Source organism: Penaeus japonicus, unplaced genomic scaffold, assembly GCF_977035675.1.
Source record: "Penaeus japonicus unplaced genomic scaffold, GWHDUDI00000001_assembly GWHDUDI00000016, whole genome shotgun sequence".
Lineage (NCBI taxonomy): Eukaryota > Metazoa > Arthropoda > Malacostraca > Decapoda > Penaeidae > Penaeus > Penaeus japonicus.
The window spans coordinates 4,282,070-4,302,069 of record NW_028234418.1 but is presented as its reverse complement, the minus strand read 5'-3'; the positions used below and the strand labels follow the sequence as shown (position 1 = coordinate 4,302,069).

Below are 20,000 nucleotides of genomic sequence, written 5' to 3'. Positions count from 1 at the left end.
AAAACAAGAAAAAGGTTTTGATTTCTCATAGTTGACCCTTTCCCGACGGGGCACGGCGATATGTGAAAACCCCTACGCCGGGCCATTGCAATATTGCATTGGAAATGTCACACTGGCATGACACCCCGGCATCGGGAATTTAGCTGTCACACGGGTGTGACGCACCATCGTCATAGGGTTAATTGATGCATGCATTATGTGCTGAAAGATGAAAAAACTCAAAAATCAGTAAATAGAGATAGGTTAGGGTTCCATATAGCTAAGTTCCCCAAAATTTCATATTCCAGGTATATATAGATAGCCAAGGCTAAGTAAATACTACAATTTTATCAAGGATGAATGTTTCAAAGACACCTTTGTATATGCCAATGGCCTCATGCTGTTTAGCTAGCTGTCAACACTTCATATAACTACCAAACCTCTACATATTATTTATAGACCTCCTGGATAATTTACTAACAAAGAAACCAGTCCAAGCATTATAGTACTAGGATATTTGTTATTGGTTAATGTAGCCTGTAGTGTGTAGTACAAGCTGCAATGGTCACTTGACATTGCACCATTATAGTGTTGGACTTGAGAGTGTAGGCTAGCCTCCATAGATCACAGCAGGTTTCATATAGATTTGTATATTAGCCAAAATGATAGATGAAAGAACTCCTATCTGATGGTCATCATCTATGTATTTACCTTATCAAGTGATTTGATGTGGATTGCACATTTATTTATAATGGAATTGATTACTTAATTTGTGAATTCTAAGTAAGATATCCACATCTGTTTTTAATGTTCTTTTCTCTTACCTCTAACAAACTTTGGGGATGAAGGGGGCAAAGAAGGGGAAATAAACCCCATTTTATCAAAACGCTGCCAAACTAGAGCCAAAAATTGTCCAAAAATGCCTTATAAACCAAGCAAATCCTTCCTAACCTTATCAGGGGCAAACCCCTGGACCTCATCCCCTTTGGTATACCCCCCTGAGCACCCATCCCCTAGCCCCACTTCCTTTAAGGTATTTTCTAACCTAACCCCAGGTCCCCCAACCCCTGAGGCATTCTCCACTGGGGTCAAGCCCCCCAGACACCCTTCCCCTGAGGTGTTCCTTAGTTATGCTCATTGTTGCAACTAGGGCACCATAACCCTTATAAACTGATGCCATGGCCACTTAAATAATGCACAAATTTGATATTTACCATAAACTGGCTGTATCCATAGTCACCCACAGCCTAAGTACACTCAGTTTGGTTTGCCATAAGGGTCGAAATAATAGAGATTCGCGTAATACAAGTGATGCGCTGAATGCGTAAATATTAGGAATTGTGTAAAATTTTATAGTGAGTAGAAATCTAAAACAAAAAAAATTATTAATATATAGGTATGCTAAAAACATAATAAGGGATGGCAGATAAACCCACTTTACACAAAATTTAAGAATAGGTATATTTAAATAGTTAGTAATTTACTGGGGTATTCAATGCCCTCTGTTACCTTCCCAGAAAGCTCATAGTATTGTTTACATTCAAGATGTTTCGAGATAACATGGTCTGTGATCTCCGTTCTTTCCATGTTGAAGCAGTCTGTCAATCTTCATTACGTTGCAACCAAGGGTGTCCCCACATTTCTGTTAACTCTTTTGACATCCACAAACACAAGTCTATAAGACTGTCACACTTTCAGAAATGTTTATAGTGTTCTCTCTCTCTCTCTCTCTCTCTCTCTCTCTCTCTCTCTCTCTCTCTCTCTCTCTCTCTCTCTCTCTCTCTCTCTCTCTCTCTCTCTCTCTCTCTCTTTTTCTTTTTTTTCTCTTTTTCTCTCTCTCTCTTTTTCTGTATTTATCTATAGAGGGTGTTTTGCTGCCTATTTTATATCTATATCTATCTATCAATCTACACACACACACACACACACACACACACACACACACACACACACACACACACACACACACACACACACACACACACACACACACACACACACACACACACACACACACACACACACACACATATACACACATACACACATACACACATATAATATATACACATAACACACATATACACTATATAATATATATATATATATATAATATATATATATATATATATATATAATATATATATATATACACACATAAGAAACTAAGTAGTAATTGCTTATGATTTTTCATTTACATTTTCTATAACCACAAACCTTTTTCATTTCCTGTTAATGGCATTGCAAGATGTGATATATCCATCTCGCCAAAAGACTATACCCCTGCTTCCCAGAATCTCTAGTTTTGTTTAGAATTAGATTCTCATTTGTATTTTATATTTTACTTTATATGTCTCAGGGCTCACAGAAGGCCATGTACAAAATAATCAGTTCAGGAAATGGTTTAAATCTATTGCCTTGAGATGGGAATATGTAAATGATAGGTAGAAGGAAAAATGTCAAGTGGCATATTTTTGTATTTTAACTTTAAAACAGTATATACAAAAATCTTCAGCCAGCAATGATAATCTTGCTTGCAACTGTTTCAGAGGATCATGCGTTACTCTTTTTCAATTTTAAAGGTAAATTTTTCGTACATAACAATTAAGCTTTCATGGCCAAGATATAAACATCTTTTCCTGTGTGCAGTCTATCACTGTTATAATGAACTGTTTGTATAATCAAAGAGTTTTCAACAAGGGGCTCTGTTTGATTCCTATCAAGCTCTGATTGTTCCTGTAGCTATAATTAGTTCCCCAGCTTCAAGACTTACCATCTTAATTTATTAGTCGTTGAATATGTGTGAAGGAAGTTTTATTACTTATTTAGTTAAATAATATAGCATCCCAGTAAAGTATTAAATGGGCTGCATAGTAAGTTTAGAAAAATTATTAGGGGGGGGAGAAGGGAACTGAAGTATATAAGGGAGTTGTTACCAGGCATTGAATGTGATTATACCATAGGTAAAGTACTACTGCTACTACATATGGTAGTGATATTGTATAGGAAACCATAATGATTACATCAATAAACATCAAATCAAAATGCAAGAATTTACACCCAAAATTCTAAAAGACAAAAGGCAACATCCGAATCCTTACGGGCTCTCTCTTGCTGACCTTGTTCACTCACAGTATCCAACCAAACATTTATGAATGGGGGAAGAAGGGAGGGGGGGTGGCACAGGGCGGAATATGCTCTTTTTTTTTTAATCAAGATGTCGAGGCCAAAAATTCCCAAAATATGCCTTATAGACCAAACTAAGTACACTCAGTTCATTTCGTGACAAGGGTTGAAATGACAGTAGTTAAAAAAAGCTGGGAGATTTGCGTACGACAAGTGATTAGAATGTCTGATGTTCCTGTTCAGTGTAAGTCTCTAGCAAACTTGAATGATTCATGGGAAATGATTTCTGCAGAATAACATCAGATAAAAAAGTAAATTGTTCATATTTAAAATCGTACTCATCTGCATGGCACACCACATACATAGCAATTGCAGTTGCTTCTGTATTGTCAGAAGAGTTCTCACAAGTATTGTATTTATGTAATAGATAACTTTCCTTTATTTCAATTTATCAGAACTGCCATTTATGAAAAGTGTCTTGGATTTTATTGGTCTATCAATCATATTAGATTGCAATCATCTGCCAGGCAAAAATGGTGAATAGGACTTAACAATTTTATGTTTTTTGGCTACATTACATTTCCTTTTATGGATTTAGTTAACACAGAAGATCCACAAATGTAAACCTCTATTGGTTCTGGAAATGTTAATTTGTGGGCTTCAGCGTTTATATTTCTTCATATATTTAACAGGACAGGAAGAATCATATATATGAAATAAACTATTTTCGTTGTTTCTATGTCTTTTTCATTGTCTAGTATAAGGTGCTGTTAAGTAGATGTGTATGGATGAGGATTTAAAAAAAAAAAAAAAAAAAAAAAAGGCCAACAAAGACTGGGACATGTGCGTCTTCTGTTCAAAACTTATCACCAAGCTTTGTTTGAAACTGTGAAAATAAAAGTTAAGTCTTAGCTCATTTATTTATTTTTATTTGTTTATCTATTTATTTTTTTTCTTATCCAATTATGGCCAGATATTGTTCATTTGGAAATTAAAGAAGGATGAGGAAAATAGCCAAGGAAGGAGAAGGAAAGAAAGAGAAAAATTGTTGATTTAATTTGCTGAATAGCAAAGATATTTAGCCTGGGTTGAACATCTTAAGATGTGTGTATTTTCTGTCATTTTCTAGACCTTTCATTTGATATGGAGTCTCTATATATGATGCATTAGCAAATTGATACTAGTTAGCATTTGTTATTATGCCTTAGTTACACAACTGCAGCAAAGGAAAAATGTAGTGCGAAAGTGATCCAACCCTTTGAAAATACCGTCACAAAAAAGTTAACCTTCACGAGATGGATCACGTCTTAAAATCTTCAACCTGGGCTAAGCATCTTAGGGTGTTATTTCCTTTTATTTTCTAGATTTATGATATAGAGGTCTGTACATGATACGGTAACAAAGTGATACTGTACTATATAGCATTTGGTATAATGAGTTAGTTACACAACTGAAGGAATAACAAAAAAATGTAGTGTGAAAATAATCCGACTTTAGGAATGCCTGTAGTGGAAGGGTTAAACAGTATTTCTGACAGTCTTCAAGTGAACAGTGATTCAGGCTCTTTGCATGACTTATTTGGCAGAATGAATGCACAAAATTTTTTTGGGGGGAGTGGGGGGGGGGTAGGAGGAGGGAGGTTCTTTTACAGGCTGACTGTATGATTGTAGATAATATAAAGAACTTTTTTGTAATAGTCGTAGGGAAGTGTTATTCATGATTTTTCTTGTAATTGTGTTTTATAGTTAGTATTGTTAATAGAAGAATATACTTTCTTTTGTGGATATAGAATTTGAGTCGTTATTTTATTTTTCAATTAGAGAGATACTATATTGATAGTTGATAAGACTATTAAATTTAATGGGACCATTTTTAATGTAATTTTTATTTTGTTTTCCCAGGTACAAGAAAATTCCCCTGGCCAACTTGCTGGCTTAGAAGCTTTCTTTGACTTCATTGTTGCTATTGGAAACACAAGATTGGTAAATACTGATTCTTTAACTTTGTGGATTATGGAACGTGACATATGACATATTTTGAGATTAATATTGTTGATTAAATCTGATTTGTATATATATTTTTGGTGGTTCTTAATACTTTCATCTTCTTTGCAGTCTTTATGCTTACAGAGTCAATTTTATCCTAGTTTTGAACATATTCTTTGCTTGACAAAATATATATTTGTATATTTATCTAAAATCTTGCAGGATCAAGATAATGATACGCTTAAGGAACTCTTAAAGAGCTCTATTGAGAAAGAGTTGAAGATGACCGTCTACAGCAGCAAGACCCAAACCCTGAGAACAGTGTCTATAACCCCTTCCAACCTCTGGGGCGGACAGGGGCTACTGGGAGTGTCCATCCGGTTTTGTTCCTTTGAGGGAGCCAATGAGAACGTTTGGCACATACTGGTAAGTGTCTGATTTGAGAGTTTGCATTGCGACAGTTCAAAACCACGTGGCAAAGGGGGTCCACAAACCAACTGGAGGGTTATAAGCTACGTTTGCAACTCGCATTGATTCCCTCAGGAAGTTGAGCCGAACTCCCCTGCTGACATCGCCGGCCTCCAGGGATACACCGATTACATCATTGGCGCCGACTCTGTCCTGCATGAGAGCGAGGACCTCTTCTCGCTCATCGAAGCCCACGAAGGTCGACCGCTCAAGCTCTACGTATACAATGTTGACACAGACGCCTGCAGGGAGGTGACTGTCACACCCGATACCCAGTGGGGAGGATCAGGAAGGTGAGGATTTAGTCTGTCAGCATCTTTTTCCAAGTATAAAGCAGCTTTCAGAGGAGGTTTGAAATATCATCATATCGGTAGGTTGAATGCTAGATAGGTTGGACCCTTTGCTGATTATTCCCCATTGGAAAGACACAATTAAGTCTTTTAATGTTTTCTCTTCTATGTGTATATAATCCTTTTATTATTTATTTTATTTCTATTTTTTTTAGCTTGGGATGCGGGATTGGCTATGGATATCTTCATCGTATCCCCACCCAGCGTAATGTATCTCAGGCTCCACCACCCACTCAAACAGAGGCCGTTTCTTCATCATCGGAACCATTGTTACAGGTAATAGATTTTACTGCTATAAAGAAGTAAAATGTCAATGAAAAAGTAATCTCAGATTTGATTAATTTTAGTCTGGAGTCTGTGAAGTTATTAAAACTTTGTTAGTAATAATTTTTCTTGCAATATGATGGTTAATATACTATCAGTAATGATTCATAATGTTGGAAACCATTTTGTTGTCCTCATGCCGGTAATTTTTGCCGTACATTTTCTTCACTTGCTTAATTTTTTTCTGTAGGTGGCGACAGGAAGCAGCGTAGATACAGTTGTATCAAATATAAGTGAAATGAGTTTATCAGAAAGCACAACGACAGCAACATCCACAATTCCTCCACCCACTGCCTTCACAGCAGCCCCTGAAGCTCATCCAGCCTATGCTACAGCCACGGCAACTGCAGCCACCACTGCTGCTATGCCAGCTGCGACTGCTGCAGTGCCCAGCATACCCCCTCCTTCACCATTCACTCCAACTTCTATTCCCCCACCTGCTGAATTGCCAGCAAGTGTCACTTCTCCTGTTGTCCCTGCTCCCACACCTTATTCCCAGGCACCTATTGCCACCACTTCCTACGCCCCAGTCCAGGCGCCAGTTGACGCTCCCATCCCAAATCCAGTGTCTATCCCGTCTCCCCTCCAGACCCCCATGCAGCCACCACTCCCAGCCCCCACCGAGATACCCATGCAACCCACGACCTTTCACCCTTCGGTCATACCGCAACCAAGCCCCTTGATGATGGGGGGTGCACCGACCGTCCCAGTTATGGCCCCACCAGGGATGGGAGGGCCTGAAGGTGTACCAGCTGGTGTTGGCATGGCTGCACCCATGTCTCTACCCCAGCCACCACCCACTCTGAATCAGTACTTCTCACCTCCATCTATGGTCTCCCCACCAGTTCCTCCTCCTACTTTCGGAGGTGAGTGTCAAAACGTGCCGTTCCCTATTTTGAAGGCTATGGACTCGCATGTTAAGAGATAGTATGATTGCCCGAAAAGAACTGTGCATGTTGGCGAGGTACCAAAACGTAAATGTTTATGTGAAAGTGAAATTGAATATTAATTGTGGAGGTTCATGTAGGGTTGATATATTTTTATGAGTGACAAGTTGTAAAGTAAATTTCATGATGTATTCTGTTTTTAGACCATGAAACATTTTCAGAAATATCTTTTAGCACATCATGTTGGCATGACTTTCACTCTGTTTACCACAATAACTACATTTTTTTAGTTTGTTCACTCTTCTTGTTTTATAAGTACATATATGTAGCCATATGCAGTGAATAGAAATCACATGCACCTTTTTTATTCACAACAAATTGGCTTAGCCCTGTTTTTGATCATTTACATTTTGATTTTGTAAACGTAATAGATTTAGACTCTTTTCTTTTTTCACCACTAGCACCTTCAATGCCATCAATCCCAGGAATGCCAGTGACCACCCCAATTAATCTCCCTGGGATGCCCCCAATCACAGGTAGGCCAAGCTGTTAATGAAGTATTGGTTGGAAGTAGAGTCAGAAAAATATGTCTTGTGTGAGGTGTAGGAAAGCCAGAGTTCCAGTTTGTGGGGGAATCTTGAATCTTGAATCTTGATGTGGTTTAGTGTATTCAGTGATGAAAGACAGAAATTCTGATTTGCATTCTTTTTTTTCTTTTTTTTTTAAAGCATAAATTCACCATTTGATATTACAAGTGAATGAAACCCCATATAGATATACAGGCAGACCTAAAGGTAAATTGAACTCCTCCCCCCCCTGTCCTTTCAGTAAGTGCCACACTGCCACCAGAATCATTCCAAGGAATCCCCAGCAACCCACCTGCCACTTCTCAGCCACAACCAGTTCAGTAGATATTGTTAACCAGCCCAGTTTCTAGAATGTATGCAGTTATTACCGCGGATCTGTTGGAGACCTTAACCATTAGCGTGTGTGCACTCTAGGAAGCGAGTGCATCACCGTAACAATTATGAAAGGAAGATACGAGAAAGCTGTTGGATTAAAAAATCTGTATGAATACCTTTAGTTGTATGCTCCTAGTTTAACCTTGTCCAAAGTGACTCTATATTTCACGATGTGTAAAATCTTCTGATCAGAAATTCCTCCACACTGAAAAGCTTGTATCATTCTTAACTTATTCTTTAAGTGAGCTTATTTTTGGTGGATTTGAATAGGATAAATTATATCAAGTAGTACAAGAAATCTTCGTATGTATGGGACTTTCCTTGCCAAAATGAAATGATAAGTTTCATTAGATAAAATATTCCATATTTTGCATTCATAAATAATCATCATACTTTGGACAGTTATTTGTTATTTATATCTATTATTTACGCTAGAACTTTGTATGTGTATTGGTGTTTTTGTTTTGAAAGTTATTGAATACTGTTTGTAATCCATGAAGTCGTCAGGCTTGTGTTTGACTGATACTCTTGTTTTGTCTGTATGTTTCATGAACAGTCACTGTTCAGCCCTTTGTTGTTACCATAAAACTAAAGTTTGTAGACTTTCATGCATTACAGAAATTTGCATTAAGTGTGGAAAATTATGGTAGATATGCAATTAAAGTAATGTGTTCTTTGGACTTACGCTTAATGAAGAGGGACAAAAATTTTAAAAAAGGTTGTTTTGGTGCACATTTTTTTCAACAAAGATGCTTTGTGTGCTGATAAGGTATCATGTGCAGCACTTAAGAATTTGCAAAGGATAATTGATGAATTATGTAACAGCAGTGCTACCTAGCTTCGAGCTTATTTTGAACAAAGAAAACCCTGTTGGTCTTAGTCCCTGCGGCTAAGCTGTCTTTTTGTTAAACATTTTCCAAATTGAGTCCTATCTATATTTCATTAACTTCTCAAGTATTCTGAATGTGATATCCTTCAATATTAACTGCAAGTAATAATGAGATTATGTGCATGTTGGCTTTGTGGTGTATGGCTCAAAATACTATTGTTTTTCTTTTTGTACATACCTGTATAAATGAACATATAATTGAGGTACTCGAACTTTCATTTTGACTTTATAATTGTGTGTAGTTCAGTAAACATGCTTTATCAGATTCTCTTTTCCTTATTAATGCTGTAATATCCTAAAAAAAAGTAATTGAGAACATGTAATAGTTACTTTTCAAAGGTATGCCAAAGTTTTTCGGTGAGAATCAACATCTTTTTTTTTCATTTGAATACATATAGTAGCTTTTTTTTTCTCTCTCTTTACAGTAAATGGAATTGGAATGGAACCCAGGTTGTAGAAAAGGTCTTTAAGAATCAGTAAGGAGTGGCCGTCAGACTCCTTTTAACCCTTTGAGGACAGGGGATACTGTTAATTTGATCAAATCTACATTATATATTTGTTCTTACCTTAATGAAGGGACAGTAAGCTACAGTAATTTCCACAGCTGACTGCTTGATAAAAGGGTATCATGATTTAACTTCATTTCTCAAACATTGCATGGAATTGATCTGACTATATTAGGAGAAAAATTACTGTTCCACTTATATGCTACTTCATGGGGAGAGAATAAACTTAGTAACTGTTCTGTTATGACTGAAATACAATATATAATATATATTGTCTTTCATTCTCATGGATTCCTGCACTTGCTCTTCCATTTTTGGCAAAAATACTGCTTTATTTGGTTTGGTACACTGTGAAATCTTCAAGTTTTCAGAAATGACAGACAGTAGGTGAAGTTTTAGGCATAGTTAATTACATGGCTTATAGCTCTTTTATAAAATTTGATATCTCTGAAAATACATAGAGATACATGGAGTGAATTTTGCATGAGGAGTGTTAGAGAAATGAATACATGGTAAAATTTACCAGTGCATTCCTATACACTAAAGCAGAAGTGGACAAAATCATGCATCAACTTGCATAAACATGTGTTCACAAACAGTTTCACCTGTTGCATGTCCAAGAACATGAATACATATACACAGAGGATATAATACACAATTAAGGATTTCTTGTGAGATCCTTAGGCATGTCCTTTTAACTAGCACCAAGGCAATGTATTCTCATCATTGGCAAAATTTTCATCTGATTCTGGACCTGAAGGAAAATCTTTGTATTTTCCAAAAAACTTTAGTTTTTAGCAACATGCTGTAAACCCTAAACAATGAGGGCAATTTGACTATGCCTGGTCATCTCCAGGGGTTGGTACACTGAGGCACAATAGATCACCTACTGTGAAGCCCAGATGAAGCCATGACGAGGTTTCATGTCACCTAGCAGGAAGGCCAGCTGAGCTGTGATGTGTGTGTCATCAGGTGTTAAGGCGTTAACAGTCAAAGAAAAATGAGGTTTATAGCAGACTCAGGAAAACAAAAGTAGTTACAGCAGTCCATATATCTTCAAAGGGTTAAGTGGAGTTGGTGAATGAATATTGCTAATCAGTAGAATAACCAGTGATATTTTTATATAACAAAGAGTTTTTACAAACCAATGGCATATCCAATAAGCTGTTAAAAAGCATTGAGAGATTTCCCTTTATTCTATGATAAAACTATTTATTTTCTCATCTCTTTAAGTGCCTATTAGCACACCTATTTAAGGTTATTTACACACCTATGTAAGGTAAAAAAAAACAAAAAAACTAAGATTTTTTTTCATGTGTAGAACGCTTCTAAATCTATTGATTGCCATGTCCTAATGCATGCTGAGTTGTCTAAGGAATATCACCTTTATAAGAAATCAATCTTGGGCTAAAATGAAAGAGTTCATTTGCAACAATGTGTTAAGCATCCACCTCTGATATGTTTGTTTGATTTTCATTCACTTATAACACAAATCAGTAACAACAATTCAGAAATTCAGGCATACAACCGTAATAATGAGGAGAATAAAGTTAATCTCCGAATTGCCGTTGCATTAACCCAACGTGTTCTAGACGAAGAAACTCCAAAGGGTTGGTAGAGATAACACTGCCTCTGCATTTCTCAATTTGTGGAAGCTCTCCAAAGGTGTGGCTGGTAGCGATAGGCATCACAAAATGCTATGTCAAAATATTGGTCTATTTAAACATCTTTCAGCGAATGTTTAGTTTGGTGTTAGATTAGGTGTTGTATTTGAAATTTCATGCCAATTCTTGTTGAGCTTTTGAAGTTACTAGGAATATAGACGTGTGTGTGTATATACAGAAAGTACAGTCGGGTGTCAAATTTTGACGAGCTTTTAATATGTATGTACCTCAAGCGAGAAAAGAGTATTTATATATTGTAGCACTCTCACATTTGAAAGTTGCACCATTCCCTATAGCAAATTAAGGGTAATTTGCCATAAAGTCTATTGAAGTAATAACCCAATGTATATTATATTTTTTGTATGCTTATATTTTTTTGTTGTTGCTTTTAAATTATTTTGTGTAAATTGAAAAAAAAAAAGAAAAATGTCTGGAATTCTCTTGTCTTCTGTAATATTTCAATTTCACAATTATTTTTTGTTGTTTCATATTCAGATTATACAGATATGGAAATCTTGTTTAATATATTGAATAATATACACTGCATTTCAATTCCTATATGATTTAGAATAAATTGAGGATTGAGTGAAATTCAATAGTAAGGCTGTTCCCTTGTCCCTTTCCATAAGTTTTATGTACTATACACTAGTAAATACTTAGAATCACATGTAAAAATATTATTTGAGGTTTGATATTTAGGAATAGCTATGCACATAATTTACATTTTTACTCGACGATAAATTTATATAATTAAATACTTAATATCATAAGATTTTACATAAACACTTTCCCATGAACCAGATTTCCTTGGTTCAATTTTTTTACCATTTAAAGCAGTTAAGTTCAGCAATAAAACTGAAAGCCAAATTATTTCTTACATAAAACAGTAGTTTCCAAAGATCTGTTTTCCGAAGTAAAGTGAAATGAAATGTTTTGATATGTTCCCAAAATTATTTTTAATTAAAAATTGCTAAGTCATTGTAACGAAAGGAATTAAAATTTATTTATAATGCCAGTTCCAATTAGATTTATTTACCCAGTGTTCGGGCTTCCTGTTATCACACATCACTCCTTTTGCAATTAAGTGATGATCATGATGGCTTAATTTTTGTTTTTGATAACAGTAACAGTAGTGGTAATACTAGTGAATTAATATGCTATATTGTTTATTGATGGATGATGTGAATGTAATGACCATTAAATGTGGCAGTTCTTATCAGTTACTTTATTTTTATTTCAAAGCCACCATTATATAAAATAAAGAAGATTTAATCACTAATTTCTGTATCTTTAAAGAAAGTTGTAGGTAAATATGGAATCTAAATAATTTCTATTATGATATTTTTTTTACTTTAACCCACTTAAACAAAAAGATACAATGTACGGCCAAATTTCTTCTACAATAGAACATATTTTATGATTAAGTTCTACTTCCCTAGATGAACTTGGGTAACTTCACTCCATTTGAACTTGAATTGTGACAAGGAAAAAGGTTGTTGTAGTTTTTATTTTAGAGTGCTTTTTTTGGTTTGAAGCTTTTAATTGAAGAGGTAGGAGGGAGAAAAGACAGTAGACAGTCAGAAAAGAGCAAATAATTTTGGGTCAAGTAAGAGCTTCAGTTGGAATAATAAATAAAAGAAAGAAGATGTGTGAATATAAGTACTACAGCACTACACAAGCTATTATAAGGATCTTTCTTGATCTTTATATAGATCAATTATTTTTGAGCAATTGTAACTACCCTTGCACACATTCAGTTTATTTCATTTTTTTTTATCCATTCATCTAAACCTACTCAATTCAAACCCAAACTTTGTATATAGAATACCAATAAATAAATAAAGCATATAAAGTTTTTTACTTTGATCAAATGAAAAGATACTTTGGTTACATTTCTGTTTTGATCTCTTGGTACTAATGACTGCAGATATTCCGTAGAAACCGTCCATATTCGAAGAGAGGTCCATAACTTGGTTATAAAGTGCTATATAATTTTAGTGTCTGCCTCTATATTATACTACCATTTTAAAGTCTTTGTAAAAAAAAAAGAAAGCAAAAGAAGTGTTTCCTAAAAGTAATGCCAGGCTAAACGCATTCATGTCTCTATTGTCACTTTTCATACCTTTGAACATATGTAAAGTCTAAGAAATGCATTTCCCAATATATTGCTATAAATGATGGTGTCAAAATAAAAAACAGTAACAAAAAAAATCCACTTTCTTAGGGGTCTGCATATAAGGATTTAAGGATCCATTTGCAAATTGGCATCAGTGTATGAATAAAATGCATGTAGGTTATTCAGGAATTCAAATTTCAATGATTACAACAGTTTCAATGAATAATTGGGGTGTAAACAAACCAGGAGAATAAAAATATTTAAAGTTACTATCTCCCAATTTTTTTTTTTTTTTTTTTTTTTTTAATATGATGAAAATTAATTTCTGGTTTTCTGCTATAGCTTTCACTTTTAACTATGGAAAGCAATTTTTTTTAGAAGTACAAAAAGTAACTATGAATATAATACTGTGTTCATTTCCATCAATTATTTCAGCTATTGAACAAAAAATGCTGTTCTCTATATTTCTTGCTGGCAAGTTTTTCATCCAAACCAGGTCAGCATACAGAGAGCACAAAAAAATAAAAATAAAAGGAGCTCTTGAGATATGGTTCCCTTTTTGATGAGCATAACTAAGCAACAGGTATTATGTAACATCTTTATTCTTCACAGTCCCTAACAAGGATTTATCTTCAAGCATGAACTGAAGTAACTAAGCTGTACATACACTGGAGATGTAATGGACACTGATGATCAATTTCTACAGCATATGATGGTATGTATTCTGAATAGTAAATCTTACCACCAACGTTAACTATTAAAAATTCAACAAGTTAACAGTAAACATTATTGCTTGATTTTTAATAATGAAACAGTTATCTTTCAAGTTTCATCTTTTCAGATGTACAGGATTGTGTACTTCAAATGTACAAATCATTAACATGAGTATTACAAAAATGAGTTTTGATGATTACATGAAAAAAATCATTTTAGTACATAATGGGTTTATCCAGCCAGGGATAGAAAAATGTAAATATTTTCAAATAACTTAGGTTCACAAATAAAACCCAGATTAATTGTTCCTTCTCACCAATTGACTCGTCAGACATCAATCACAATCTGTAAAGTAACACCGTCGGACATTGCGATCCCCAATAACAATAACAATTTTGATTTGAGGTATGATACAATTTTCATCTATAAAAATCAACAACTTTTTAATAAGACTTAATACATCTATATACAACTGGAGAAACAGGATGGTCTGTAGTATATTTTGATAACCTGTACACAACACTATCATTTTCTAGTATACCGGTGTGCACTGCATGGAATCCATATTACTTTTAGGTAGGCTATTAAATGGCTATTTACAAATATAATATCTCTAACTGCATTCCAAATTTTAAAAAAATGCTGCAAAATAATCACAATAGAATACTTTGTTTCACTTTACGGAATTATCATCATACGGCTTAATTGAAATGAGGAATAAGGATGCTAAGGACAAAAATGGATAATTATGATAATCTTACACAAAACAAAGTAAAAAAATGATCACAGATCAGACACTAAAAAAACACTAGTGATTGAATTAACAGTGCAATAATACTTTAATAATTTAAAACAAAATGTTGCCTCTCTTAGTTTCCAAAGTTACTACTGTCTTTTCATATAAATGGCAATATTCATAAAATCAAAACATATTTAAATCAGTGCTCTCTAGGACGTACCATCAGTCTTCATATGAAATGTGACCTGGAATATTGACTAGAACTGTGGATAACAATACATGATATGAAAAAGTGTGAATAATGAATGTACCAAATATTAGTGTAATTTCGAATTGTTTCTGTTTCTATTAACGGTATACATAAACACATATATTTGTTTGTTTGTGTTTTTTTCATTTGAGTGTGTATATAGCTATGTGAGTGTATAATTGTGTATTTGTTTATCAAATCCAGCATCTAATGGCAAAACATTGCTTTATCGATTTAATTTTTTTTGTTTTTGTTTTTTGCTGAACATCAACATAAGTTGCAGTACAAAAATATTTCACTTTTCTGAATGTTTAAATGATTTAGGTAAAAACGATTGGCTTCCCAGTTTAAGAGGTCCTGCAAAAATAACCAAACAGTGAAAGAGACATACAAGGACGTATGAGAACCAACATGAATGAGAGCAACATATGAGCTGGAAGAGTCAATACTGTTATGTCATCAATGCTGGTAATCATACAATGGAAAAGCCATATAAATTGCAACAGTATACATTACTCTATTTTATTAACCAACATAAGGGCTTTGTATCATCATACTTTCAAATGATTAATCATAATGGACCAAGAGCGACCAGCGTACAACACTGATTACCCTGAAAATGTATGTTTGTCTCAGTCAACTCCAAGATATTGCAAACACCAATAAATAAAATGACCTCAATCAAGGCAATTCTGAATTGAGGATTTGTCATGTAGAGTTGCAAAGTGTAAAATGCTGATTTTATAACTTATGTCACTGCTAAATGAAGGTAGATAATAGCATGAAGAAAAGACCTCCATGGCAGGTACATACAGCATACCAAATGGGAAATAAATACGAGACATCAATAAATATATCAAAACAATAGCCACAGCCGCATCGGAGTATGACAATATCTCTCGCGTGGTTATTCCCACATTCTATACAGTGGTACGACATCAGTTTAGTCACCTACTGACTTACCCACACTCACCTATAGCACAGACAGAGACACTGCCACTTATTAAATAGGCCCCTATGGGCAGCACGTGAGACATGCCCGTCTTTGGATACCCTGAACAACAGAGACTGCCAAGTCACAGCTTCTATGCTTGTCTCTAGTCTACTTGAAAAAGTCATCTCTTCAATCCAGGGGGAAGTGCTTCTAGCAAGATGAAATTCTGTGAATCTGAATGTCACCTGATAAGCTAATATGTTGTGCTCTTTATGAAATTTGGTCATTTACTTCCCCAGAATTTGATCAACAAAAATTGAGCAGCTTCAAAAACTGCAAAACAGATAAAAAAGTGAGAAGAGATAAAATAAGAAATGTAATATTATCATTCTTGGCAATCAATTCAAAACAAAACTATAAAAAAAAAGAATTAACATTAAGGAATGTATAATATTGATATAGGGATGAATAAAACAAAGCAGCACACATTGGCAAAAGGGTCTTTGTAAAAAGCTGACTGTGCTACTGAATACATACTTTCCTATCCTTTCCGTGGTTAATGTTTACAGCATAAGAGTCGTGAACAGATGAAAACCTTTCCTTAGATTTTACACTTCCTAGTAACTGACAGTAAACTTTTGGTAAGCTGTAAATAAGGTTTCATATGATCAGACTGTGAAAGAACAGTAAAATGCCACTAAATCTTGCACTTTTTTTATTCATCCTCTATACGATCAGCACATAATGCCGTATTCCCTTTCCTTTGAGTACGAGACAATAGAGTGGATAATGAAGTTTAACAACTGGGATAACGAAGGAGTAGCACAAATATATTCTCTATATCAACAAATTCAAACATTTTTTTAATTCTTAAAAACTTTTCATGGGTACTCATTCTGAAGAAGTGACTTCAAGTGAATACATGACTCTAAACACATACAAGCTCAAGTACTCACACGTCCTACCATACACGCATCATACAAGCACTTGTTTCTCTTAATCTCAGTATTCTGAAGACCACAAATAATTTCCATCATTATTAAATACAAATAATTCTTCACTTTCACATTTTTTCTTGACTAGTTTATCTACAGAGTATGACATGATTCTTAACATTCTGTCTCTGTGATTGTGTCTCTTGGCCTACCTTCAGATTCCCTAATGTTTGGCACTTGTAGAGTTGACATGTGAGGATGGTCTTCTCCTTGTGAGGCATTTCTGGCATCCTCATCATCAACTGAAGATGATGCAGGATTATCAGGATGTATGAATGGTGGAGTTCGTGGACGGGGAATTCTCGGCGACAGCCATCCTCCGGTTGCCGGCAAAGCGCTTGAGGAAGCCCACTGGTGGTTCATGTCTCCTCTCAGAGAAGATCGACGAGCTCCTGGAGTTCCAGGCGTTGAGGATGCCAGGCGGACACCCTCTTCACCTCGAAGTGCAGCTTGGAGAGTCGTTGGGGATATTGTGTAGGAGGTTGCCATTGGAACTGCCCCGGGGACAACAAGAAGCTGTGAAGGGGCATTGTCGAGGCTACTTGTGCTGTGTCTTTTTCGGAGTTCTGCTGCTCTTGAACCACGGCGGGAACGGATCGGAGTCACTCCCTCCTCATTGTCGGACATGTCTGTCTGTACCGAACAGAGATCCTCTAGTGAAACTGCCAAGTTTTCTGAATCTCTATGCATTCTTCTCTGAATCAAACCTTCCATAAGCTGATAATCTGCTTCCTCAGCATCGCGAAGAGGATTCGGACAAATGGTAATCGAAATGCTGGCAGACTCCGAGAAGTGCCGCCGCCTCAAATGTTGATCGCTCCTGTGAGGGTAATGAAGGTTTGGAGAAGATGGGGGAGACAGTCTAGCCATGCATGCTGTTTCCAGCTCATCTGCCAAACTTGTGTACTCACTGGTAAAGGTAAAGATAGGGGGAGGTGATGATGGCGGTATCACCTGAATCCTTGGTCTGCTTGACACAGAAGAGAGACTCCTTTCATACCTAGTTGGAGAGCGAACTGCTGCCTCGTCTGGAACTGAAACTGATCTGCCAAACCTGGTCTGATTATCTTCTTGTGTTATGTTTTGCTCTTTGACATCCATATCTCCAGAATCAGAATCTTCCAATGCAACATTAATATCCATGAAGCACACCCTAGAAGGACTACATGCCCTTGCCCCATCTGAGCCCTTCCTTGAGGTTTTACGGATGCTGCTCTTCCTTTCTCCGGAAAGCTTGCGTTCACGAGAGGCACGGCCAAGAGAGCTACCTGATTCCGAGTCCAATCTAGTTTTGCGTCGACCCTGTGTTTTTACTTTTCTTGCCTCTACTGTAATGTTGGTTGGATCTAAATTGAAACCTCTAACTATCCCTTCATCCACTGTGGTTGATTTTCCATGTTCTCTTGAAGTTTGAGCAGTAGGTGAGGACTTCAAGAACTTATTTGCTATCTCATGCTCAGCATCTGTGGTATCGCTCTGCTCTTTGTCACTAGTCTCTGGTTCTTGAAGAGGTTTCCTTAACATCTGACGTTCTGCTTCTTCCAGTAACTGATGGAGACTCGTCTGCGAGAGTGAACGGGGAGTTCCTCCGTCAGAACGCGGAGTGGCAGAACCTGAGCGAGGAGAGCTTGATCTCCTTGGTCTGCCAACATGACTCAACATGAATCGGTGGACGACAGCATAACTATTTTTGGTTTGTTCCGCTATTTCTTCCAGCCTCTTAACATGGAAGTCAAGGCTGTTCAGTGAGCCCATTGCAGCCAGAAACTTGCCATGCATATCCTCCACTCTCTGCATCAACGCTTCTGATCGCTCTGCCATCACACGAACTCGTTCCTGCATGAATGATATATAGTCAGAAAAAAATAACCAAACTCTATAAAAAGAGGAAACAAGGTGAAGACAAAGTTTTCATTGAGTTGCACTTAATTAGAAACATGAATGAATTCTACATCTACAACTACTCTTCCTTTGTTAATAACAAAATACTCTCTATTGCACCCAAGTGATAAGAGAAACACAACAAAAATTAAACATATTCCGAGAAGTATTCAGGAATAATAATTACTAATATTAGTAACCACATCATACCCCTTTCCAGAAAACGCAAACACAATACCTCTGTACTCATTTGTTCCTTCTGGTCCTTTTCTCTGTTGTAGCCGTCCACACACTCTTCCTCAAAGTCATGTACTCGCTCTAGACTCTCTCCATCGAGGAATAATTTAAGGCCATTATCATATAGGAAAGGCTTTCCTTTCCATCGTCTGAAGCAATACTTTATGGCGCGGTGAATGTGCGACAGAATGATGAGGGGGGGCGGGAAAACTGGTTTTTCTTCAAATTCCATCACAACCTGAATTAAAAAACAGGAAGAAAAATTACTTCATACTCTCGAGAGTGAAACTACACTCACTACTCCTGTTAGTTCTTGAATCTATTTCATAATTTCGGAAAATTAATAAAATCATTGTTTAAATGCCTGTCAAAATCATGTACCAAAAGTAATTAATTGCAGGCACAAACATATGAAACCTATCTAACTATATATATCTCTATCTATCCATATTTAGATATTTGAAAATATCACCAAAATGTGACTATAGCTTTTTGGGATGTTTTTTTTTTTTTATCTGACCTTAAAATAAAATCAGCTGATAACACTGGGAATTTATAAATAAATCAAAACATATTAAAAATTTGACACCTGTTTCCTCAAAAATACAAGCTTACAACACACCTGAAATCGTTGAAACATCCAGACTTGATGAGAGATGGCATTGACTGATGTGAAAATGTTATTAAATACAGCAATGAGGAGATTGATGAGAAGAATGTTGGCCACTAGAAGGTACATGGACATGACAGTGGGAGTGATCCAACGTCCAGGATGGCAGGGGATTTGGCCTTCGCCTCCACACTCTGGGTCGATGTCTCCGGCGAACACTTCACCATACAGCATGAAGTATGGCTGGAAAAGAGTGTTAACAGAGACTAAAGTCATCTCCAAATTTCTTATATGTAATTTACAGAATATTGAATATTTTGATTCAAAAATAAAAGCCTGACCACAAATACTTTGACTTTTCTTGTACCATGTTAACCAATTAAT

The 20,000-nt window shown here is 35.9% G+C and overlaps 2 protein-coding genes across 16 annotated transcripts in view; one reads left to right on the top strand and one right to left on the bottom strand.

Moving 5' to 3' along the window:
* Positions 1-14,108, top strand: part of Grasp65 (Golgi reassembly-stacking protein 2) — a 15,357-nt gene extending 1,249 nt beyond the window's left edge. Inside the window, exons 2-9 of one of the 5 annotated variants that reach the window (XM_086545036.1) lie at positions 5,007-5,087; positions 5,313-5,516; positions 5,634-5,851; positions 6,064-6,184; positions 6,423-7,098; positions 7,581-7,655; positions 7,948-8,021; positions 9,396-9,745. In XM_086545036.1, the coding sequence (XP_086401162.1) occupies positions 5,007-5,087; positions 5,313-5,516; positions 5,634-5,851; positions 6,064-6,184; positions 6,423-7,098; positions 7,581-7,655; positions 7,948-8,021; positions 9,396-9,398 (1,452 nt within the window). In that variant the 3' untranslated portion in view covers positions 9,399-9,745. Of the gene's footprint in view, positions 1-5,006; positions 5,088-5,312; positions 5,517-5,633; positions 5,852-6,063; positions 6,185-6,422; positions 7,099-7,580; positions 7,656-7,947; positions 9,236-9,395; positions 12,993-13,868 lie in introns of those variants that run through there. The other 4 variants (XM_043003645.2, XM_043003646.2, XM_043003647.2 and 1 more) reach the window with 4 other exon arrangements.
* The window catches only part of Trpm (transient receptor potential cation channel, subfamily M), a 158,450-nt gene continuing 152,290 nt past the window's right edge, over positions 13,841-20,000 (bottom strand). For all 11 annotated transcript variants that reach the window (XM_043003633.2, XM_043003640.2, XM_043003642.2 and 8 more), the window contains 3 exons: positions 19,629-19,859; positions 19,008-19,244; positions 13,841-18,724 (listed from right to left, as the gene is read on the bottom strand). In XM_043003633.2, coding sequence (XP_042859567.2) covers positions 17,003-18,724; positions 19,008-19,244; positions 19,629-19,859 — 2,190 coding nt within the window. In that variant the 3' untranslated portion in view covers positions 13,841-17,002. The remainder of the gene's footprint in view (positions 18,725-19,007; positions 19,245-19,628; positions 19,860-20,000) is intronic.